The sequence below is a fragment of the Arvicola amphibius genome, chromosome 6 (genome assembly GCF_903992535.2).
Source record: "Arvicola amphibius chromosome 6, mArvAmp1.2, whole genome shotgun sequence".
In the NCBI taxonomy this organism is placed as follows: domain Eukaryota; kingdom Metazoa; phylum Chordata; class Mammalia; order Rodentia; family Cricetidae; genus Arvicola; species Arvicola amphibius.
The window spans coordinates 90,453,287-90,480,017 of NC_052052.2; the positions used below are offsets into that span (position 1 = coordinate 90,453,287).

Here is a 26,731-nt window from a genome sequence, read left to right on the forward strand (position 1 = left end):
AATATTCGGGTTGAATCTACTTGTCTCATTTTTACCTGATTTGCAAGAAAATAAAAATAAAGTATCAAGATATATATATTCTTAGCCTTTTCAGAAACACTTTAAAGTTGTCTGTGACTAAATTTTAACTTGATTTTAATACCATTTAAAGTCAGATTGATGTATTAGAACAATCCTGTTGCAACAAAAATAAATTGAAAATGGCAAAGAATCTGAATAATTGCTGTGCAAGTGAGGAATAAAAAAAAGATTCTTAGAATAAAGGAATTCTTGGCTCTGCAGCCATTAAATTGTTTCTATTCAATATGAGTATTATTACAGATTCCATTGAACATGGCTATTGGAGCTGGGCAGGCACAAAGAGGAAGGGAATAGGGGAGAAAGGCAGCAGAAGAAAAACAACTAAACAAATTTTGTTTGAAAAGTGTCACAATGAAGCTTAATTCTTGTATAAGATCCGGCCAGCCCAATCCTAGCATGGCTGGGGAGGGGCTTATAGAGTCCCAGCTCTTGTCTATGAAGCTATTGTCAACTGATGCCTGTTGGGGAGGAAGCTTTCTACAGGGATGAGGTCCCTGAGATGCTACCCACCTTCTAGTACCTTGTCCCACAGATTAAAAAAGCTCAGTGGATATTTAACCAAAGAGAGCAAGTGGAGTTGGTTGTGTGGGGGAGTGGTGGGGACATAGAGGTAGAATTAGAGAGAATGGAAGGGTGGAGTTGACCAAAATATGTTACTTGTACATATGAACATTAAACAAAATATTTCATTATTATTTAAATCTTTATATATTTATTCTATGCATATAAATGCTTTCTCTGTGTACTAAATAACTGCCTAGTGCCAGTGGAGTTCAGAAGAGGGTGCTGGGCCTTTTGGAACTGATTCCGTGGAACTAGGATTATAAATGGTTGAGAGTCACCAAGTGAATGGTTGGAATTGAACCTGGGTCCTCTGTAAGAGCAGCTAGAGCTCTTGACCACTGAGCCATTTCTCCAGTCCCAGAAAAACAAAATGCCTTCCAGAAGATCAAGGGTGCCCTCCACAGACAGATTATGGCCCTTTCTGTCCCATTCTTTCTGCTCTTTGCATCTCTGAGTGTCACTACCATCAACCTTCCGACCCAAGGACCATATTTCTGAAGGTGGACTCCATTACCTGCTTTTTCCTGAATTCTCAAAACTTCAGGAAACAGAATAAATACTCAGTGAAGTATTTCTGGTTGGGGCTGGAGCAATAGCTCAGCGGTTAATAAGAGAGCTTCCGGCTCGTCCAGAGGACCAGAGTTCAGTTGCCAGCACCCGTGTCACATAGCTCACAATCTCCACTAATGCCAGCTCCATGGAAATCTGACCACTTCTTCTGGCCTCAACTGGCATCTGTACACATGTGTGCAAACACACACACCACACACACACACCACACACACACACAGGAACAAGGGTAAAGCTGCATTGACAAGCCAAGAGCAGAGGCCTCAGAGGAAACCTGCTGATGTAACACTGTGATCTCAGACTCTGAGCCTCTAGAATGGAAGGCACCAGTTATGCTGCCTAAGACACTTGATCTGAAGTTTGCTACGGTAGCCTCAGAAAAAGAATATAGAGCCACGCTTGTATTTATTGCCCCCCTCTCTCTCTCTCTCTCTCTCTCTCTCTCTCTCTCTCTCTCTCTCTCTCTCTCTCTCTCTCTCTCTCTCTCTCTCTCCTTCTCTCTATTTTTAGGGTTGAAGTTAACAATGGATGCCTTCCTTGATTGTTCACCACTCCTTTATTGAGCCAGGGTTTCTTGATGAACCAGGAATTTGAGAATTACTGCTAGTCTATGTAGCCAGCTTGCCCCTGCGATCTTCTGTCTCTGCTTCCCTAGTGCTTTTCTAGTGGTCACCATGCTTGCCCGGCTGTTACGTGGGCTCTGAGGATTCAAACTCTGGTCCCTGTGCCTGCTGGAGAAGCACTTTATCCCCTGAGCTGTCTCTCAACTCTTGATGTTCAGGACCTTTGCCTATGATGGTTTTTATACACACAATGGGCATAGAGTGCTGTGGGTGATGCTTACTCAAGTTCTGACCTGCCCCTGATGGACTCCTGACCTTGCCCAGGTGGGCAGCATGAGGCAGGGGAGGGAGCTGTTAGGAGGATATATACACATTAGCTGACAGGCATTGGGCTGAATGGACAGTAGATGCTCGCTGTAGTTTTATTAAGTGGGTCACGGACTTACCATCACATATGAAATCAAATATCTAACACTCCAGAGATAAATGTAAATAAGACAGCCAATAAAACTCTGGGAAGAAAATCCAGGTGTATTCATGAAGCACTTAGGGCTATAAATACCTTAATCAAAATTCAGGAGTCAGAAAGCATACATATTTGTGCATCTTAAAATAGCTAAGGAGCTGAGATGTGAGTATTGTCAGGGATACAAGACTTGCCTAGCACATTTGAGGCCCTGGGTTCAATCCCCAGCACCATATAAAAAAGACAAAAGCCTTTATGTGGCAATAAATCAAAAGGGATAAGACAAACTTGGAAAGCTGTATTTTACAGTCCCCACCGACAAATAACAGGCAGTTGAGGTAAATGCTGACAAAAGCCCACAAATGTGTAGACCAACAGGAAGATGGAAAAAGGTACAGATGAGAAGATCAAGATGAGCAAGTTAATATAGTAAATCAGCAGCAAAGGCAGTTTTACAAGGGGGAAAGGTGGCAACAATGATCATTTTTGCGGCAGACAAATAAGCAAAGATTACAAAGAAACATAACCCTTACAGGCAGGATGTCAGAACAAGTATATGTTCACAGATGGCTAAAGCAAATGCCAATTGTTACAGACTTTTAGCAAAGTAGACCCACAATAAAAAACAAACTAAAGCCCCACCTTTCCCCTCAATAATCCTATTACCTTTGAAGTTTATCCCATACTTACAATTCTAGTAAACAAAAGAAATTTCAAAGATGTTTGCTCAATATTTTTCATAGTGGCAATGCTTGGGAAAAAGCAAGTAAGAACACATGCATGTATTTGCAAATCATAGGAAAGAATATGTGTTTTATAATAAGCGTTCTTAAGAGGGGAGTAAAATGGGTTGGAGACGGGGAATGAAGCAGGATTACAGAGAAAAAGAAAATGTAAGCTAAGAATGCATTTATAAAAATATTTATAAATACACATATGGCTTTGAGTGTATCACAGCCCTAACCAAGTACAAATACATCACATTGAATTTTCAGAATACCTAAGTACTTTTATGCTTTATGAATTTATATTAGCTTAGTTTTTCAGCTTCTTTGTTTTCACCAAATTTCCTTGGTCTGTTTTATTTTCTGGTTTCTGCAAGCCCCGCCCCCTGAGAGTTTATCAGCACACAGGAGAGGCACAAGTTTATTCAGTGCCCCAATGTCCTTCTTCATTTGGTTCCTTTGGGGAACACAAGCCTTGTCAACTAATCGCCCTGTCCCCATAATTACAAAAATGACACAAACATTTATAATCACAAACTTTCCACAGTGTATCAATGTTGGCACTAGGAAAATTAGGTTTGTGGTTATTTCGTGTGATGTGAATGATAAATGGTAGCCTGCAAAGGTTACAGCCAGGAGGCAGGCATTTATTCATATTGTAGTGCTGGTGATAATTTCCTTAAGTGTTTTGATTTATCAGAAATGTACCTTTTGGATAATAAATTGACAGGCATTTCAATATTTTACATCCAGAAGAAAGGAGACAAGTTTAAAACTCACTGCTAGCATTTGCTTTAGAAAGTTTATGTTCAGTGTTTTTCTCATTTTCGTGATAATTTCACTGCTTTACTTATGACTTCATCCAGTGTGATTTCCCCGAGCGTCAAGTGTCTAGGTCAGGCGTCAGCAGCTGCACATTAAGCTACTCTCCTTTCTTAAGAAGCCAGTTTTTCGGTTTTTGTAAATTTCCATTTCTTCTTGACAGGCTATGACCTTCATGAAATACAATGACCTATATAATTCTTAAGGACTTCTCCGTAGATGCCCTAAAAACAGACTCATCCAGGACTGATGGCCAATTGCGGTTTCCCCATTCATCTGCCCTCAGACCAGGCTCGGAAACCTAGAGACCTGAATCCAGGTCACTGTGTGTTAAGCTAATTTCCAAAGTGCTCTTCTTGATCTGGCCTGACCTCCTCCCTTTGTCTCTGGGAGATCTTTTCAGTCCTCACTGGACCTGGTTTGATCTTTTGCTTTTCCCATGGGTGCTCATGTTCTCCTAGCTGATGGAAGGAGCAGGGTTAAGGTTCAGGGCTTGCCTTGGTTGAGTGTCCTTAGCAGTATGGGTGCAGCATATTGTTCCTTGTGAATGACCTGTTTCAGTCTCTTGACCTTCTCCACAAGAGAGCTACTGTTCCTCCCTCCATCTGAGCTGCACAATCCATGGCTTTCGATACCAGAGCTGGCTCACAACCACAGTTACCATGGATTACCATGGCTACCGCGGACTTTCAGTGTTTGTGAACTCTCTGCCTTGGGCACTAGTTAATAACACACAGAGCCTTGAGAATGTTTAGGCCCCCCCTGGCCTTAATTTTTCCCATATATGTTGGAAGGTATTCTGTATGCTATGGGTTAACTCAGACACAAATTCTGTGACCCCCAACAATGACCTGCCTGTAATATATACTTTTGCAATAATGGCACAAATGATATGGAATAAACAAGCACTTTTTGATTTGATTTAAGCCCCACTCCATAAGATAGAATCTGTACCTAACACTGTTAAAGTGGCCAAGAATCAGAAGATATATTATCGGCCTAGAGAAAAACCTATTACTATTATTCTGCTAAAGGAACACAGCAATAATAACATATTGCTATGTCCACAATCAGTGCTTAACTCAATCCTTATTAGAGAAGCTTCTTCCTGTAGTAGATGGAAATTAACAGAGATTCAGAACTGGTCAATGTGTGGAGAGTGACCTTGGAGGACCCAGTCCTCAATGGGATTCATCAAAGCTATCCCCTAAAGGTCAAGTGATCTGTGAATAAGAGGAGGCAGAAACATTGGAAGAGCCAGAGGTGGTGGTGACTCCAAGGAAACAGTGTCTTCCAGACACAGCAGGACTGATTGACATCAAACTCACAGAGAATGTGGCAGCACACACCTCCTACCATTTTAGCCACTTCAAAGAAAAAAAGGAAAAAGCAGTCCTGCTATAGGGTGAGAGCCACAGCTACCCACTTGGTGATCCTTTCCTCTTGGACCTATCACTATACACATGCCACATGCTTTTGTCACCTTCATTGGGCTGAGGTCAGGCATTTCCAACCTCAAAGACCAGTATTGCTCTAACCTATGAACTAGCTCTGGATTTGCTCACAGACATCGTGCAGTTATATGCCACAGCAGACACACACAGTCCTGCACAGCGATGCAGGTGTCAACCGAGAGAGCACTGCACTGCAGGCAGGGGAGACACCATCATGAACACTGATGATCTACACTACACCATCAGTGCAGACCATCCAAAGACGCCAGATGAGGTTCATCGATAAAAACCCATGATTATGTGCTTAGAACACAAGGGAACTTAGTAGTGGTATTTAAGGTTGCTAACTATGCCTTGGCTCCTTTCAAACTTAATAAAATGTTGATTTTAATTTTTCTGAAAAAATATTTGGATATATATAGTCTGAGGTAAAATGGTAAAACCTTGTCTTTTTTTCAAAGAGCCAACTAAAATACACACACACACACACACACACACACACACACACACACACAGAGAGAGAGAGAGAGAGAGAGAGAGAGAGAGAGAGACAGAGAGAGAGAGAGAGAAGCTGGAAGAGGCACCAAGCTAGCTTTGGCATATGTGGAGATGAAGCTCTGCCAGGCAGAGTGAAGTAGCTCTGCTTCAGGTTGCAGTGGTGTTGGGCAGATTCTTCATTTCCCCAGCACTGAAGACAGCAAAGGTGGAGTGTCTACTCGGCTCAATGAGAACTTTGCTCTTGTTCAATCAGATACTGAGCCTTTCTAGAACTCTTGGCAATGAACTGCGTCTCCTTGGGGTAAGAGTGAGCTGTCTTGTTTACAGAATTATAATTCCCATTCTGGAGCAATATTTCATCCTGTAGTTGGATTAGCTTGCAGATTGCTATGATTATTCTTTCATAAATGCATTTTAAGAGACGTTAATATTCCATGGATGGCGTGTCATTCCTTATTCTTTTCTGTTCGTTCAACCCTGTTTCTTACCATGTACACAAATTTTTCTCTTTTTAAGCTCTGATCATTTCCTTGGCTATTTCCTCGTAAGTAGTTTTACTGGGTCAATTATATAAACAATTTCTTTTCCTTCCTGCCTGCCTGTTAGTTTTTCTTTTTCTTTCTTCTTCTCCCTCTATATTGTCCTCCAATTTTTCAAAATATTGAGTATAATCTCACTCATATTTGATAGTAATAAATGAGTACATTCTCACCATTGTTCAACTTTTCCTTACACTTTCTATTTTGATAAGTAAAACAGTCACTTGTTTTAATTTATACTCTTTATTCCTGGATGTCACACATGTACCTGCTTATGCAAACCAATCAGTGTTTGAGTCTCCTTTCCATCAGGAGCTTTCCTGGCTTTCCTAATCTGTGTGGGTGCTTTCTCTGTCTCACAAACAAGCCTGTGCATTTCTCTAAAATACCCTCACTGGCTTCTTGTCAGTTCTTCAGTCTTCTGATGATTCCTTTGAGTCCCTAGAAGGTCTGTGCAGCCTAAATCTTTATTATTTTCCCCTTGCTTCTTTATTCCCATGCTATCTTTTTCTGAGCAGAGACTGTGAAGTACTCAGGTACAGACACTGGTCTCTGCCTTCCTCAACCTTAAAAAAATAACAGCTCTGGAAAAAGTTTGGATAGTCAGTGACAAGTAAGAATCTATTGAATTTTCTCTCTGAAATCAGAAACAGTTTTAAACACTATCCAACTGTGTCTTGTTGGCTTGTGATAAGTATATTAATAAATATTAGGTTGATTTTAGGCCTACTCATTATTGTATGATGGAGTTTTTACGATGGAAGCATATGTCTTCAGTGATGACATTGTTTTATTCATTTTGTTGATCATGTACTTTTTCTGTCTGATATTTATGAATGATCTTTAGTAATATTAAAGTTCTAGGGCAGGGATTTAGAATGCAATCTTTTATTTTATTTTTCGCTTTTATTGAAAATAAATGCTTTTTCTCATACAGTTTTTCCTGATTACAGCCCCCCCCCCCCCTTTACTCCTCCCAATCCCTCTCTGTCTTCTCTCCCAACCTGATCCACTTCCTCTGGCTCTCATTTGAAAAGAACAGGCTTCCAAGAGGTAATAACCAAACATGACAAACAACAACAACAAAACTATCACATAAGATTTAGACAAGGCAAACCACAGATGAAAAGACCCCCAAGAAAAGGCACAAGAATCGGAGACATTTTTTTTCCACACATTCAAGATTCCAATAAATATACTAAACTGAAAGCTATAATATATACACAGAGGACCTGGTGCAGACCCATGTAGGCCCTGTGCTTGCTGCTTCAGTCTCTGTGAGTTCCTATGAGCTTTGCTCAGTTGTTTTAGAGGGCCTCGTGTTTCTGATGTTCTCCATCCTCTCTTGCACTCACACTACACACACCTCCTCATCTGTGGGATTCCTTCAGCTCTGAGAGGAAGGTTCTGATGGAGACAACCCATTCAGAGATATGCGGCACAAAGTCTTCCCCCCACCTCTTCCCTCCCCCCTCCATATGTGTTTGTGATGTCTGGCTGTAGTCTCTGGGTTCCTACCTACTGGAGAAGAAAGCTTAAGTGCAATATTTTAAATTCTTGCAATGCCATAGTATCTCCCCTTGCAATCCTGAAGAACACACATCATTCCATCATGCATCTCCTCTTTATTGTCTCTTTGTGATTTCCTTGTAAATTTCATTTTAAGATATTAATTCCCACTAATATTTCCAATGAGTTATTTTCCATTGTAATATGGTGCAGGAGAATTGTCTGTATTCTGTCAATCATGTTTTAAATAAATACTGATTGGCCAGGCAGGAAGCATAGGTGGGTCAACAAGACAGGAAGTAGAGGCGAGGCTATGAGAACAGGAGAATGCTGGGAAGGAGGAAGTCCATTCCTCCCAAGTCCAGCCCAGATCACCGAAGAAGCAAAATGTGACCTGCCCTGCTGAGAAAGGTACCAAGCCATGTTGCTAACATAGATAAGGATAATGGGTTAACATAAGCTACAAGAGCTAATAAGAAGCCTGAGCTAATGGGCCAATCAATTTTATAACGTATGGAGATCTCTGTGTGATTTTCTCTGGGACTAAACAGCTGGGGTACTGGGCAGGACGGAAACCCCAATGAGCCTGGCCCTCATGTTACAGTAATAGTTTATAAGAAAGAATAACTGTGAGACTATATATATATATATATGTATATATATATTCAACCTATGTATCATCTGTCCATTTATCTATCTATCTATCTATCTATCTATCTATCTATCTATCTATCTATCTATCTATCTATCTACCTACCTACCTACCATTATCTATCTCTTACGTCTTCATCTGTATATCCATACTTAACTTTGTTGCTGGTTGCTGAAGCAAATTATTGCTTAGACCTATTCCTTGCATTGTTAAGGCCATTTTTTACATTGTTAAGGTATAATTCTTCCACCATCTATGCATCCTCTTTCATGATTATTTTCCTCAGAAACATCTCCACTTTCATACTATATCAGCTGAAACTGTTGCTTTTTACATTTTATTTTAATCTTGCTCTTGAATGGAATGGTTTTCTTTGTTTCATAGTTAATTGTGATGTTGGTTTTAATTGAGGAAACACACACATTGCTAAAGAATATCCTTCAGTTTTTAGTTTACCGGGTTTTTCATTTTATCAAAACTGCATGCTGGATTTTATTTAAAAAAAAAATGACTTTGTATATATCAAGATTTTTTTCTTCTGACCTTTTGATACAGAGTTATATTTGTATCACTTGGACAGTCTTTCCTATATGCTGTTGCATTCTACAGGCAAGCACTGTTTTTAGGAATTTTACCTTTAAATCCATAACTGATATGGGCTAATTCAGGTTTAACAGAACATTGCTCTGAAACCTTTTGTTCTAAGATGTATAGACTTTCTAATGTGTCATTTTTAAAAATATTTTCCTCTCAAACATAACACACACTGTGGATATTAGCTGTTCTTTGAACATCTGAGGACATTGTCTAAATATGCTGTTAAAAACTGTTTTGGAAATAATTTTTTGATAGAATACCATTGTAATGTTTTTCTTTGGAAGGCATATTACATTAAGTAATTAATTTTGCAAAGTAATTGGCTTTTCAGAAGGCAGGCATTTTAGTATTTTCATAGTGTAGTTGGTACAATCTTATCTTTATTTCTATTTATTTATGTATTAAAAATAATTAGGACTTTTTCTTTTTGTTTTCAGTAGCATTACCGTAGCTTCATTTATATAACTGCAGTTCTGTCTTGTAGCCCCCCGCCCCCAGTGCCCTTTTGTTTGAACTCCACAGGGCTGAAACAACTCACTGGGTGAGACTTCATGACTCAGTGGTCTCAGGAAATGCCCTGACAGACAGATCTGGAGGTGAGCTTCACTGCACCTAGCTGAGCTGGCAATCAAGATCAACCATGACACCTGGTTATTCTAAGTTTGGGCTTTATTGACTAGTTTACAACTAAGAATCATCTAAAATTATGCTGCATGGTAATTATTAAAAGAAATTTAAGCATTGTATTTATAAAAATAAAAACAAAGTAACATATCAAAAATTGTTTTAAAGCAGTTTGTCTTACTTTCACAATGTTTACATTGTCTTTAGACTGGATTTCTGACATGTAAACTAAATCCATTCCAACAAAATACTTAAAACCGAAAGCTTGAGGTGGAAGCAAAACTTCTGCAGCCAAATCACTTTTTCATGTCGCATAGATTTTTAACTCCTCAAGACTGCAGAGGACATGGAATTAAAACAGAAAGAGAAGCAAAGCAATTAACAATGTGCTTCCAAGAGCGCATTAAGTTTTTGATACAGATGCATGAACAAAGGCCAGCACCGCAGGCAGCATGGGAGCTGAGCAGTCCTTGGCGTGTTTGGACACCGTGCTACTCACTTGTACAAGATCAAGTCCGACAGGGGTCCCATAAGTGCCTTTAATATAACAGCACTGCAGTAAGGTAAATTCACATGCAATGTGCTTATTATTTCATACCACTAGAGAAAAAGGCCTTTAAAAAATCTAGCATACTTTTAAAAATTGTAATTAGTCATAATTTGCTAGTCCCTAAACTCCTCAAAAGAATAATCAAGTCAGACTAATTTTTTTAAATCACAATGATATTTTGATGTGAAGAAACAAATGAAGTGAACAGCTTTTTGCCAATCCTCCTGCTGCCAATGCACCCCTCCCCAATGGAGGTGACCATGGCAAACTGAGTCCACTGGAAGCCCTGAGTCCACTCTCCTTCCCTTAAGTTCTTCCCACAGGTATTCTGTCACATGACAGGAAAGGTAACTGATGCATCATGGCTATTTTATGAATAACATAAAACTTTCAAAATAAGTTTAAAAAAAGATGATATTTTCCCCTGGCATTCACTTTGAAAACAGTAGTGAAACTTTTCTTTTTGATCAGCTGTCTGTGTGCAGAGCAAGGGCCATCTGTGGCTTGGGATGCACTGACAATACCATGGCAATGAACAGAATAGCATCCTTATTTGTTTTCTGGGCACCACCTAAACTTGCAGCCTTGTGGATTAGTCAGTGCCTCTCTGTAAGAGAAGAAAGGGAGCTTATGTCTATGGTACCAGGGTTATTCATCCCACAACCAGTCTTTGTTTTCCTTCTTTTCAATGAGCAACTCAAATTGCCAGGTGTATCATATTTAAGAAGAAAAGCATCTCCCTACCTGAAAGTGTTTGCCAGGAGGAATCACACAATGTGAGTGACAGGCTTGGACAGCTCTAAGGGCAAGAATATTTACTAGGATCTGTGACTAAATGCCCAACTTCTAGCTCACATGTACCACATCTAGCTCTTATGTACTGCATACTACATTCTTGTCCTAGTTAGGGAGACTGTGACAAAAGACCATGGTTACAAACAATACAGACTTCTGAGGCATGAAGCAGTCAAGTCTGAATTGTGGGATATTTTGATAGTGGGATGTTTGAAAATGAGCCTGATTTGGTTTACCAAAAGAGTTTTTTCTTAGAGGTACAGGGTGTATCAGGAAATGCATGGCAAGAGTGGCCTGTTGAGTCTGTGCTCACAGGGGTTCCTAGTACATCATCTATATGCCTGGATTTTCTTTCCACAGCTGAAGGAAGGCTCTAACAGAACCATGTTTTCCTTAGGTGAACTGTATATGTGAATAGCTGTTCTGATTAACTAAGAATTTCTGAATCAGGTCTTCTTCTCTGACCAGAGGATCTTAGAAGCAAATAATATATAAGAAAATCACCAATGGTTTAAGGAGTGAATTGTTTTGAAAAAAGCAAATTTACAAAGCCTTATTATCCTGGACACTATACTGTTTTGTGCTCGTTGTGTTTAGAGGAAATGAAACAATGATCTAGCTTATTAATTAAAACAGATATTGAATATCTACTGCATGATGAATAAATGGGTACACAGTGTGTGAATGATCCTGGGTGGGAAAGGTTTGAGGTATATAAATATAGACTATGGTCTTGAGAATCCATTTCTGTGGTGAAACCCAAACACCTTTGGGAAGTCTGTGATGCCAATAAGACATGTAAAGAGAACTGGGGGAAAGTTGCCAGAATAAAAAGGGCAAGAAATGAATAACTGGACTTCTGGGTTTAAATATGGTCACATGATAAGCATACACTGATCTATAGGGGAAATTAGCATCTAAAATTTAAGATGGGGTTTACCTAGCTTTAAGATAAACCTGACCCAGTGAATGATCAGCCTCACAGCTAGACAGCCCAGTCTCTAGGCACTAGACCCTGAAGCAGAAATCCTGGGACTCTCCCCCACCCACCTCAGCTACCTGCAGGTAGGCTGCTCCAGGACCCCTCCATCGGATGGACTTTAATTTACAAGCCCCACTCTTCCCCAAAACCCACCCATCTCTCAAGACCTCATTGACTCCCTGAGACACAGACACCACCAGCAATGATTGGACAAAGAGGCAAAGGTACTGCCTGCACCAGTTGGGAGTAAGAGTGGGCAAACACTAATGTAAGAATACATTCAACAACCTTAAAAGCAATATGGCACCACCAGAACCTCTTGTTCTACAACAGGAACACCTGAACATCCCAACCCAAAAGAAACAGGAAAACGACCTTAAAAATAACTTTATGAAAATGATACAGACCCTTAAAGAGGAAATAAAAAATTTCTTTAAAGAAACAGAAAAAGAAATAAAAAATTGGAAGAAATCAATAAATCTCTTAAAGAATGCCAAGAAAAATTGATCAAACAGGTAAAGGAAACAGTTCAAGACTTAAAAATTGAAATAGAGATAATAAAGAAAACACAAATTGAGGGAATTCCTGGGAATGGAAAATCTGGGTAAACAAACAGGAAGTACAGATGCAAACATAACCAACAGAATGCAAGAGATGGAAGAGAGAATCTCAGATGTTGAAGATACAATAGAGGAAATAGATTCATTGGTCAAAGAAAACATTAAAGTCAACAAAGTCATAACACAAAATGTCCAGAAAATCTGGGACATCATGAAAAGACCAAACCTAAGAATAATAGGGATAGAAGAAGGAGAATAAGAAGAAGAAGAAGAAGAAGAAGAAGAAGAAGAAGAAGAAGAAGAAGAAGAAGAAGAAGAAAAAGAAGACCAGCTCAAAGGCACAGAAAATATATTCAATAAAATCATATTAAAAAAAACCAATTTTCCCAACCTAAAGAAGGAAATGCCTATGAAGAGACAAGGAGCTTACAGAACATCAAATGGACTTGATTCCCCCAAAAGTTCCTCGCCACATAATAATCAAAATGTAAAATATACTGAATAAACTAAGAATATTAAGAGTTGAAAAGGAAAACGGACCAAGTAATAAATAAAGGCCGACCCATCAGAGTGACACCTAACTTTGCAATGGAAATGCTGAAAGCTAGAAAGTCCTGTACAGACATTATGCATACACTAAGAGACCACGAATGCCAACCCAGACTACTATACCCATCAAAACTTTCAATCACCATAGATGGAAAAAACAAGATATTCTATGATATAACCAGATTTAAACAATAACTATCTACAAATCCAACCCTACAAAAAGCACTAGAAGGAAAATTCCAACTCAAGAAAGTTAGCTGTACCCACAAAAGCACAGGCAATAGACAATTCCACACCAGCAAATCCTAAAGAAGGGAAACACACACACTACTTCTGAAAAATAACACTAATTAACAATCATTACTCAATAACATCCCTTAAAATACTCAGCTCACCCATAAAAAGACATAGACTAACAGAATGGATATGAAAACAGGATCCATTCTTTTTGGGCATATAAGAAACACACCTCAACTTCAAAAACAGACATTTCCTCAGAGTAAAGGGTTGGGAAAAGATTTTCCAAGAAAATGGATCCAAGAAGCAAGCTGGTGTAGTTATCCTAATAGCTAACGAAATAAACTTCAAACTAACGGTAATCAAAAGAGATGAAGAAAGACATTTCATATTCATCACATGAAAAAGTCCATCAAGATGATGTTTCAGTCCTGAACATGTATGTATGCCTCAAATACAAGGACATTGACATTTGTAAAAGAAATATTACTAAGGCTTAAATTGCACATCAAACCCCACACGTTAATAGTGGGAGATTTCAACACCCCATTCTTACCAATGGACAGGTCCGCCAGACAGATAATTAACAGAGAAACAAGGGAACTATAAGATGTTATGACTCCAATGGACTTAATAGACATCTATGGAACATTCTACCCAAACACAAACTAATATATTTTCTTTTCAGCACCTCATGGAACCTTCTCTAAAACTGATCACATACTCAGTCAGAAAACAATTCTCAATAGATAAAAAAATGGAATAACCCCCTGTATCTTATTTGATCACTATGACTTAAAGTTAGAATTCGACAACAATGCAAATTCCAGAAAGCTTGCAAACTCGTGGAAATTGAATAATGCTCAACTGCATCACCTTTTAGTCAAGGAAGAAATAAGAAACAGAAATTAAAGACTCTAGAATTCAATGAAAATGATGGTACCACATATCTAAACTTATGGGACACTATGAAAGCAGTACTAAGAGGAAAGTTTATAGCACTAAATGCCTATGTAAAGAAGTTGGAGAAATCCCACACTAGCGAATTAACAGAACACCTGAAAGCTCTAGAACAAAAAGAAGCAAACTCACCCAGGAAGTGTAAATGACAGGAAATAATCAGATTGAGGGATGAATCAATAAAATAGAAACAAAGAGAACAACACAAAGAATCAAACAAAGAGTTGGGTCTTTGAGAAAAATCAATAAGATAGACAAACCCTTATCCAAACTAACAAAAAGGCAGAGAGAGAATATTTATATTAACAAAATCAGAAATGAATAGGAGGCTATAACAACAGACATTGAGGAAATCTAGAGACTCATTGGATTATACTTCAAAAACCTGTACTCTATAAATTAAAAATTAAAAATTTTAAATTTAAATGGAAAATTTAAAAAGAAATGGACAACTTTCTTGGTAAGTTCCATATACCAAAATTTAATCAAGATCAGATAAACAATTTTAATAGACCTACATCCCCTAAGGAAATAGAAGTAGTCATTAAAAGTCTCCCAATCTAGACAAAACAAAACATCCCCACCAAAAAACAGGATAAGATGGCTTCAATGCAGAATTTTACAAGAATTTCAAAGAAGAGCTAATTCCAATACTCCTCAAATTGTTCTATACACTAGAAACAGAAGGAACATTGCCAAGCTCCTTTTATGATGCTACAGTTATCCTGACACTCAAACCACACAAAGATTCAATGATGAATTACAGACCAATCTTTCTCATAAACAGTGATGAAAAATACTCAATAAAAACTGGGAAACTGAATCCAACAACACATCAAAAAAAAGTCCACCATGAACAATTAGGCTTCATTATGCAAGGATGGTTCAACATATGGAAATCTGTCAATGTAATCCACCACATCAACAAACTGATAGAAAAAAAATACATGATCATCTCGTTAGGTTCTAAAAAAGTCTCTGACAAAAATTTAACACCCCTTCATGACAATGGTCTTGGAGAGATTAGGGATTCAAGGAACATATCTAAACATAATAAAAGCAATTTACAGCAAGCTGACAGCCAACATCAAATTAAATGGAGAGAAACTCAAAGTGATTCCTCTAAAATCAGGAACAAGACAAGGCTGTCCACTCTCTCCATATCTATTCAATATAGTACTCAAAGTTCTAGCTAGAACAATAAGACAACAAAAGGAGATCAAGAGGACACAAATTATCAAGGAATAAGTCAAAGTATCTCTATTTGCATATGATATGACAATATACATAAACGACCTCAAACACTCTACCCAGAAACTCCTACAGCTGATAAACACCTTCAGTAATATGGAGGGATACAAGGTTATCTCAAAAAGAAACCATCCGTAGCCTTCCTATATACAAATGATAAATGGGCCAAGAATGAAACCAGAGAAACATCACCCTTCAAAACAGCCACAAATATAAAATATCTCAGGGTAACTCTAACTCAACTAGTGAAAGACCTTTATGACAAGAACTTTAAGTCTCTAAAGAAAGAAATTGAAGAATATATAAGATAATGGAATGATCTCCCGCGCTCTTTGTTAGGTAGGATCAGCATAATAAAAACGGCAAACTTACCAAAAGAAATCTACAGATTCAATGCAATCCCCCTTCAAAATCCCAACATGTTTCTTCACAGAGCTTGGAAGAACAATACTCAACTTCATATGGAAAAACAAAAAAATCTAGAATAGCTAAAATAATCCTGTACAATAAAAGAACTTCCAGAGGCATCACTATCCTTGACTTCAAACTCTTCTATAGAGCTATAGTCATAAAACAACCCGGTATTTGCATAAAAACAGACATGTAGACCAATGGAATCAAATCAAAGACCCTGACATTAATCCACACACCCATAAATGCCTGATTTGTGAGAAAGAAGTCAAAAGGTACAATGGAAAAAAGAGAGCATCTTTAACAAATGGTGCTGGCATAGCTGGATGTCAACATGAAGAAGAATACAAACAGATCCTTATCTATTTCCATGCACAAAACTCGAGTCCAAATGGGCCAAGGACCTCAATATAAATCCAGTTACACTGAACCTGACAAAAGAGAAAGTGGGAAGTAGCCTTGAATGCATCGGCACAGGAGACTTCCTAAATAGAACACCAGTAGCAGAGACACTGAGAGCAACAATCAATAAATGGGAACTCCTGAAACTGAAAAGCTTCTTTAAGGCAAAAAACACAGTTAATAAGACAAACGACAGCCTTCAGAAGGGGAAAAGGTCTTTACCAACCCCACATTGGACAGAGGGCTGATCTCCAAAATATATAAGGAACTCACTGCTGTTCTTCAAGACATCCTTCCCATCATGGCAATGCCCAGCTGATCATGTCAGAACCCTTGACTCAATTCTTTTCTCATGTAATCAAGCACCCCAATCCTTGGTGATCTACCAATAAATATAGATAGAAATATTATTTTTAGCTTTCTTGTTAACTATCCATGGTTTTCTTTATGCTGTCAAATCCTATTCACACCAGACAAAATGAAGTATCTCCCAAAATGAGATTGTTTAGATAGGACCAAATGATATTTTCACCATTACAATAATTCAGATACATAATACATAACTTCCTTTTTTTTCTAAATTGGACTTAATTCCTATCTCTTAGTACTCATTTCTGTTTCCTAATATTTTTAAAAGAATGTGTGTAGGATATATGCATGTGTGAGGCCAGAAGTTGATGTTGGGTGTCTTCCTCTGTCACCCTCCACTGTATTTACTGAGGTCGGGTGTCTTGATGAACCAGAACTTGCCAGTGTGGCCAGTTTAGCTAGTCATTTTTTACATCCTATCTCTACTTTGTGAGAGCTGGTATTACTTCTGTGCTGGGAATCCAGATTCTGGCGCCCATGTGTGCATGGCAAGCACTGTGTTCACTGGACCACTCCCCACTGCCTTCTTGGAGTCCACAAATCTAAGTTGCTGAACTAAGTTGGTTTCAATTGTCTTAATATCTGAAATTAACATCTTAATACTATCCCCTTTTGCTAACTGAAGCCACATGTAAACTGGGGGTGAGGGGATATGTGAGCAGTTTCCTTGCATTGATGTAGAGAGGGCATTTATCAGCATCTGCTGGCTGACCATCTCGTGCAGCTCTGATGGCCCGAAGGCATTTCCCAACATCACTCTTTACTTCCTGTTAAGTCATCTCAGACCTGGTCTCTGGCTGATTTGGGTTCTCTCCCAGGCACTTTCTTAGCTACTGTTGACCGCGAGACTTCAGAGAGGTAGAGCAGAGCTTCTGCTCTCTACACACAAGGGCCGACAGCCTCAGGTGGCTTCAAGAAGAGCTTCTGAGATAGTCTTCTTCCTGTTACACGCCTGCTCACAAGGGGACAATGGCAGGTTGAAGAATAAAGTGAAGACCTGTGGCTTCTGCTTTCCGATCTGCCAACCTTCCCAAGAACAACAAAGCAGAAAGCTGGACAGCCAATCGACAGCCCACATCTCCAGGACTCTCTCCCACTTCCACCTTCCCTATTGTGTAGGAGTACGAATTGTTGCTCTTTGCCTGGCTTCTTTTGAATTCCCACACCACCTGCACATTCAGCTGCATGTGAAACCTAGGGGCAATCCACAATTACTGCCCCATCCCCTCTGTCTAGCCTCTCTGGCACAGGACATGCACAGAAGCCAACCTATTAAGGCTTTTGTTTAATTTTATTCTTCCCACTGTGAGATATTCTGGTCCCAGCCAGGTAGCATGCGTATGGCAGCACCCATGGGTCACTCTACACACAACTCTGTTTGCTAAGCTTCACTACAAACACTATGGCACAGCGATTGATAGGATCCTAAAGATACTGTCACTTTCTTTCAGGTCAGGCAAACAGTCACAGTCATCTTTGTATTTTTTTTTCTTCAGAGATTTTTTGCAAGGAAAACAAAAGAATCTACATGAGGTCAGGTGACTTCCTATTTTTGTTGAGAGCTACATTACAGAAATGGGGTCAGGAAAACAAAGGGCTTGAAAGTGAAGGGAAATAAAAAATGTCCTCAGAAGAATCCTGAAGAGTCAGCAGGTCCTGGAGGGGTGGGTAGCAGCTTCCCAACCCCACTCCCCACTCCTGCCCCACCCCAGGATAGGTCACAGAGAAAAGGCTTCCTGGGGCATGGAGAAGACTAGATTTCTGGTTTTCTGATCCTGCTTGCAGAATATGCTGCTTGCACAGTGGAGATTGTAGGGGCCATGGTTAGAGGCCAATAGGGGCCATGGATAGAGGCCAGCAGGGGCCATGGTTAGAGGCCAGCAGGGGCCATGGGTAGAGGCCAGCAGGGGTCATGGGTAGAGCTCAGCAGGGGCCATGGGTGGAGGCCAGCAGGGGCCATGGTTAGAGGCCAGCAGGGCCATGGGTAAAGGCCAGCAGGGTTCATGGGTGGAGGCCAGCAAGGGCCATGGGTGGAGGCCAGCAGGGGCCATGGTAAGAGGCCGGCAGGGGCCATGGGCATCCTGCTAATAACTCATGGACAAATGATTGGTGACCATGGGCTTCACCTAATTCTTCAGAGACACAGAAGATCCCAGGGCCTTTGCACATCCCTGAGGAATTAAGATCTGATAATTTCAAAGATGGGGCAGAGTGCAATTGAGTATGTTGCTGATGAGGATGTGGGCACAAGAGAACCCGTAGACACAGCTAATTCGAATGTAATCCAGTGCAGCTACTATCTGTGGAAATCAGTATGGGGTTTCTCAAAAATCTAAAAATAGAATTACCATTATCCAGAAAGACCACTTCTTGGTATTTACCCAAAGAACCCCAAGTCATCATATCACAGAGATACCTTATATCAGTGTTTGCTGCAGTGCTACTCATAACAGCTAAGTTACAGAACCGACTGAGAGACAGACACAGACAACACAACAAGCACAGTGTAATTGCTTTCAGCCATAAAAATGAAGTTGTAGCATTTGCAGGAAAATGGATGTGGGTGAAAATTACCATGTTACGTGAATTAAGCTAGTCCCAGAAAGATATATATGCATATATGCTTTCTCTTTTCTGTGGTTACGAGACTATGTACAGATATATGAAATCACGTGTGTATGTAGGACAAGAAAGTAGAAATAAAACTCTTGAGGGGACAATGGAGACTAGCAGGCAGGGACTGGATGGGAAGGGGGTAGAGCTGTGGGGTAAATAAGTTCAGCATGTAACATATACTTGCACGAATACATTCTTATATACCACAATATGAACCATCAATAAACACAATGAAAAATAAAAGAAAATGTAACCCCAGGAGTTCTGTGTCTTTGAGCAGAGGTTTGAAGGCTCTACATTCTTGCAGATGTGACCCTGAAATAGGGATGGTTCACATTTGCTTTCTCTTATTAATCTGACATCATAGCTCCCTTCTCTGAGCTACCTTTTGCCCTCTGCTGGTGTTATAGGCCAAGTTAAGGTTAAGATGCATAAAAGCAAGAAAATAATGAGGATCCCTCCCCCCAGAAGAGAGGAATTAGAGACAGCAGGAGGTGGGTAGAACATTCTGGAAGAATGTTGTCTGTTTATATGGAATAGAATGAAACAAAGGCTCCAGTTCTTCCATGATGTGGAACATTGCCTCAGGTCTACCACAGAACACAGGAGAGAGACTAAGACACAGAGAATGTCCTTCTGTTTCAGCAGCTTGACCATTACTGACCTTTACCTGAATGGTACCGATGAGTAGAAACACATCTATTCGTTGACTTATGGTGATAGATACCCAGATAAAGTGGCTTCAGTTGCTGTGACAAAATCATTTCATTCAAGTTTTTCTGCAGAATGAAATATTCTTCAGATAACTTGGATATCTAAAAAGAAGACCACATATCAGGTTAAATCAAAGATAGGAATGCCAGGGCTCCACATGCACACCAAGTACACAGTTCCTTACCAGACCCCATGGGGCTCTAAAGCTCTTCTCCCAGAGCTACCTGGACTCGTGTGCCCATGCCCAATAAAGTCCTCACTTTACACAGCCTTCTACTCTGTGCTTCTTATTCTTGTCATGTTTTTTCATCAAAAGTTGCAAACCTGCGATGCCACATTCAACATCTGTCCGTCTGTCTTTGGGGCTCTTCAGACCTGGCTTCTGCACTTAGCTTCTTGCTCTGGTAGTCTACTTCTGAGGACTCCACTGGCCCTTGGCTGTGTTAAGACTCCCCACTTTCTTTCAGCCTTCTTAGCTGACTCAAGGCTTAGAACTCTTCTCCCTTGATTCCCCCTCATTTCCACACTCAGCCTCTCAGCTACTCTGCATTCCATCCCCTATAACCTGGATCTCTCGCTAGGGTGAGTGTAGGGTTCATGATTTTCTGTCTCTAGGATTGCACAAGTCAGTATTTCTACCTTTCTTCATCTGTTCCAGGTACACATCAACTCTGGGTTTCAAATGCCTGATTTGATCTTTGGTGAGAAAATTTATGCAACAAAGAAAGTAAAGATTGCACACATGTAAAACTCACTTTTCCAGGTGCTTAAAAATAAAAGTCATGCTACAATCCACAGACCCAGAGAGGATAGGTGACAAGGAGGGCCCAAGGTGGGGGTGCATGGATTTCCCTGGGAAGGGGAAACAGGAGAGAACTACAGGGCACACTCGGGGCAGGTGGGATGGGAACACGAGGGATCAGGTTAGGGCATGAATGGAGGAGGAGAGTACGGGAAGACATGACTGGAAAGGGAAAGGGGCATTTGGGGCATTTTGTATCAGGTAAAAACCTGATAGAAGTAAACTCCCACTAATTTACAAGGATGATCCCAGCTAAGAATCCTAAAAATAGTGATAAGTAGCCTGAACTTTCCCTCTCCTGTGATCAGATTGGTGACTACCCCAATTGTCATCAGTGAACTTTTATCAGTGACTGATGGAAACAGATACAGAGACCCTTAGTCAAATATTTGACGAAGATAAGGGAATCCTGTTGATGAGAGGAAGAAAGGAATGTAGGAAACAGAAACAAGAAAACTGACAGAAACAACTAACATGGTTTATGGGAACTCACAGAGTCTGAGCCAACAACCAGTGAGCCTGCATGGGGCCAACGTAGGCCATCTACATATATGTGACAGTTGTGTAGCTTGGTCTACCTGTGGGACTCCTAACAGTGGGAGCAGGGGCTGCACCCGATGCTTTGGCTGCCACATGGGAACCTATTCCTCATACTGAATTGCCTTGTCCAGCCTTAATACAAGGGGAGGTGCTTAGTCTTACTGCAACTTGATATGCCATGCTTTGTTGATAGCCAAGAGAGGTCTATCCCTTTCTGAACAGAAACAGAGGAGGAATGGATTGAGATGGGGGCAGCAGAGTGGAGGTAGAGGGAGGGAATGGGAGGAGAGGAGGAAAGGGAAACTTCGGTTGGGAAGTAAAATAAATAAATAAATAAATAAATAAACAAACAAAATAAAAAAAATTTCTCAAACCAGAAACAAGTAGTGGTTTCACATAATAGTTAAAAAACCAGAAGAGTAAGAGCTAGGGAAATTACTCAGAAGCAGATCTCCACTGACAGGTAAAGGGCAAGGGTGGCTGGGCCCAATCTCAAGGCTGAGACCCAGGGCAGGCATTATGCTCTCTCAGGGTGCAGCTTCCACAGGGAACAATGCTTAGTTTAGGGACCAGAGATACTCGGTGTTCTCCTTTGAGCATCCTCCTGAGTTTCTTCTTTTCTTGTGCTATTTTACAGGCTACTGACTGCTCAGGTAACTTATGCATTCAGAGGTCACCTAGTTAGCATCTGTCACCTGCACAGGATGAAGTAAAGGAGCTGACACAGACATCTCCTAAGGCAAGGTACCTGGAAAGAACAGGAGTAGGCATTTGCTGCTCCTGTGATCTTTTCCTGACTCGATCTCCGTCAGAATTACTTATTGTCATGAGACCTTCATGTCCATCAAACAGAGGCCCCAAGCTTCCTATCAGCTAACAATGCCAAAATAAGCTAAAATCTGGGGAATGGAGAAAGCCTATGCTCTTAGTTTTTAAACATCTATCAAAAAAGAACACACATTTTTAGTGATAAAAGATCTTACAGATACACGAAATTTTCTAGTATCCAGCAGCAACACTTGAGTAAGTGATGTAAACCAACATCTGGTATCTTACTATGTGTGATGGCTATCATAATTTTATTCCTTCTTCTTATGACAATCTGTGGACATAAAAGTCCATGGCTATGTAAATAGCACAGTCATAAAGATACACTATGAAAAACTTCTCATAAACATATATAAAACACTTCCTCAGTTATTTACTATTTGTTTAATTAGTTATTGGGTAGTTCCTAGAGACTTCTATTAGTAAATAAATTTATTTACCTACCTGTCTTGAAAACATTGCCAAATCACAGGCTTCTTTTTCTGAAGCCACCTTTGAGTCTCTGTCATTTGTGTCCTTGATAGGATGGGTCCCCTCCTGCTTTGTAGGACAGGAATAAACACTGTGAATGTTTCTTGCTACTTCTGTGGGTGATGAAATAATCTTTTGATTCTTAAAGGAAGGTGACAGTCTGTCCTCCCCCAACTGTTGCCTTTGCTTAGAGCTCCGGTATTTGCTCTGAATGAACAGGGCAGCCTTGTCTTCCTCCTGGGCCTGCTCCACTGGCCTGGTGTCTTTCTCTCTGAGGAACCCATACAGGCGATAGTCTCTTTGCAAGTTGCACAGTGGTGCATTCTGAGTAACCACAGTTGGCTTCTTTTCTTTTCCTTTGCTGTCTGCATTTTGAAAGACTGACCTTTGGCTAAGACTAGAATCCACAGTTTTTCTCAGGTAAATCTCCTCAGTTAGCCACAGTCCTGGGCAGTTTGGTTTTTCCCATGGTTCTCTCCCTTCCAGAAATGTTGCTTTTGATTCTTCAAAGTTCGTTTCCCCTGTGTACCACTGACAGTAAGTCTGGATCACGGTGTCCTCTTTCTCCCCATTCCGTATCTTCCCGCTTTCCTCCAGGTCTTGCACATACTTCTGCCTAGGGCTTTCTCCTGCCCAAGAGTCCCCCACAACACACGGCTCTTGATTCTGCTGTCCCCCGTACACATTGCTTATTTTCTTCTGAGTTTGATATCTTCTGTTGTTACTCTCAACGACATTGGTGGCTTTCTTCTCAGTTCTGCAGGGAGTTGTCCTTCCTGCAGATGGGCTCTCTTTGTTGTTTGGAGATGAAATGTTGGATTCATTAATAGACACTGCATTTTCTGTCTGTTTCATCACAAAAGATTCCCTGTGCAAAAGATGAATCTGGACTTAAGATAATGCTAAACGAGAGCATATTACATTTGTTAGAAGCGATGTGCAACATTGTACGGTAAGACAAACAAAAGAAACAAAGAAAACTTAAAATAAAAACAAAACAACTCTCATTAATAAAGTATTTTACAAAATGTCCTCTGTATTGATAACTGGGATGGATATTTAAATAAGAAAAACAGTTTCAACTTAGAATGAGAAATAGGCTAGTGTGTGAAAAACTATATTTCTATTTGATGAGGTACCAAAATTCTACACATGATCAAGGCAGTCAAAAATTCAGCTTAGGTGGGGAGAGGCTCATGAAGCCCCGCCCCTAGCTGAGGAGCTTTGGTAGTTGAAGTCTGCTGGGTTGGAGAGAGTCAGTTTTTTTCAGGGAAGTGGCCCCTGTTAGGTAGCACTCGTCTGGTGGATTGTCCCACATCCGTGCACATATGAAGAGCATTGACTGAGTCAGTGGGCTATGAAAGAGGTCATGGAGCTGGGAAGAGGACGTAGCAGGAGGCGAGGTTGTCTGGGAGGAACCAGATGAAAACAGGTGGTTGATATGGTCAAAATACATTGTGTACATCTATGAAATTCCCAGAGAATGAAAAAATTGTCAAGAATTTTTGGAGTTTAATCCTTCAAAATACAATGTTTCTAACAGAGAGTACAGAATGATAAGTTGTGTAGACTGCACCCTGTTTTGGGGCCAGAAGTCAGTGTGTTCACCAGCCTCATGTGGACTTTAACAAGACCGAGCTCAGTGATCACAGGAAATATCAGGCAAAATTAAAGTTAAAGCAGTGTTCTTGGTCCACTCGTGAGTGTGTAAGATACAATGATTCTCCGATTCTCCTCCATCTGAGGACAGGGAGGTAAGGTCTTCTGTATGCCAAATTTTTCCTTTCCTTTTCCAGCAGCATAAAACCCACATAAGAGCACCACAGTCATTAAAAAGGGCATTGTACCATAGAGTTAAACACTCATATCTGACACCCTAATACCGTCTCCTGTGATTGGTGGTGATGGGGTGGGGGTGGGTTCAGAGTTGGGTTGGTGATGGGTTGGGGGGTGGTTGCTCAGAATTTCTGCTTGGCCTGTAGCCTGTGTGAGAGTTTCGGTCTTTTAGAATCTGTTTGTGAGGAAGGACTCTTACTTGAGTTAAGAGTCAGACAAATACACCGGGACTGCACTTTCCTCCTACGATGCTTGAGGTGGGCTCTTGATGTGGAGCTCAGGCTGGCCTTGAACTCGGGCTCTTCCCATCCCGTTTCCTAACTGAGGATTACAGGCCACATCCTGCCCATTTTCCTCATTTCACCGACTACTTCTTAGACACCTGGTGGCACCTTCAGGCTGGTGTTGGGGCACACCAGAGTGCTGGTGGTCGAAAACACGGTAGAGATCACAAACCTCTTGTTTCACTGAGTCGCTCCAGGGTAGTTTGAGTACTTTCAGACTGCCTACTGACAAAACTTATATCGCATCAAAATATAACTGAGGCAAGAGAAACACAGTCTCTAAATGGCTCTCTGCCAAGATCCATTGTAAATTGTTTGCGAGACTTTTTATCTTACTGGTAAGACACTGCTGTATACATATCTAAGACGCCAAGGTTCACCTCATTGTGGTGGACACATATGAATTCACCTTGTCCCTGAGCCTGTCCAGCTGTGGAGGACCTCAGGGCCACATGCTTCCCAGGAGAACAGCTACACCCCCAGCATGGGAAGAACAGCTGACCTCGTCTGATACCTGCTGGACAGGCTTAGAGGTCTTTACCTGTCTATGAATGACTAGATCACAGGTCAGGAGTGCTCAGGAGAGGCAGAGGCAAAGTGAGGAGTGCAGATAGAGAGGTGGTGTGAGCGCAAAAGAGAGGCAGGGGTTGTAAAGAGCCAAGCGCTCCAGAGTGCAGGCCGTGGGAAGCCGTGTGTACCAGAACTCTCTTTCCCCATCTTCTCTCATCCCGGTCTAGGCTCTCTTTTAGTCTACAAGTAGCAATTTCTAGAAGTGGTAAAAGTTGTGTGTGTGTGTGTGTGTGTGTGTGGTATGTGTGTGTGTTGTATATATGTGTGTGTGGTATTGTACGTGTGTGTCTGTGTGGCATGTGCATATGTCCATGTACATGTGTACATGGATATGAAGGCATATTCACGTCTTCCTTATTTGCTCTCCATTTAATTTTTTAGGCAAGGCCACACACTGAAGCTGGAGCCACGGATTCAGCTAAGCTGACCTGTCGGTTAGTTGGCTCCAGGGATCTGCCTGTCTGCGTTTCCTAGTGCTGGGATTATAGAGGTACGCTACCATATCTGCTTTTTTATGTGGGTGTTGGAGAGTTGAACTCACTTTCTTATGCTTGTTGCAAAGCACTTTACTTCTGCATGTTATCTATCACTGTTTACGTGTCTGTATATCTATGTATCGCTATCTTTCTGTCTGTCTGTCTGTCTGTCTTTCTCTTATATGTAACCAGTTTATACTTCTCTGGCTACTATCATGTAGATCCTTCTTCTGAGGCAGACATGGAGTCTTCCTGGAGTTTGCAAGACAGTTTTTACAACCAGTAACAAGGAAAAGGACATCAGAGGGGAGCAGAGAAAAATGTAGAGCTCAATAAAAATTAATAAAAAAGACATTTGGTGTTGTTACAGGCGACATCAATGGGCACATACATAGGTCTCTGAGCATACAGAAAACTGAAAACATAAAATGCCTCTAAATTTCAAGCCAACATCGGTGTTTGTTAAGTAAGGAAATGATGCTGATCTGTGTGTTATGGGGAGAGAGTACATGGAGGGAGGGAAGGGGAGCTGACAAGGGTCCAAAGCTCAGTGTTGGAATGAGTGTTGGGTGTGAGAACAACACATGGCTGAGTAGAGAGGAAAAGATGCCATCTCTTCTTCTGTCTTATTTGTTCACCCCTTCCATGGCTAATTCTGATGTTGAAGGCAAAGGGTTCAAGGCTGAGTATGGAGTGGACGTCACTTCTCTGGAGAACTATTTGCTCATATTTTCATCAATTCACTTTACCATTGGGACTAAAAGTATCTTACCTCAGTTAATCTGGAGCAATCAAGACACGGCTCTCTATATCATATACCCTCCATGCTCTTTGCATAGCTCAATGGCTTTTTCCTCTTTGTGT

At 40.6% G+C, this 26,731-nt stretch overlaps 1 protein-coding gene across 1 annotated transcript in view; it reads right to left on the reverse strand.

Annotated features, from left to right (window-relative positions):
* Myo3a (myosin IIIA) overlaps nucleotides 1-26,731 on the reverse strand; it is a 180,268-nt gene that overhangs the window by 10,440 nt on the left and 143,097 nt on the right. The window contains exons 28-29 of the mRNA XM_038334855.1: nucleotides 22,675-23,569; nucleotides 20,017-20,161 (exon numbers count right to left, since the gene is read on the reverse strand). Coding sequence (XP_038190783.1) covers nucleotides 20,017-20,161; nucleotides 22,675-23,569 — 1,040 coding nt within the window. The remainder of the gene's footprint in view (nucleotides 1-20,016; nucleotides 20,162-22,674; nucleotides 23,570-26,731) is intronic.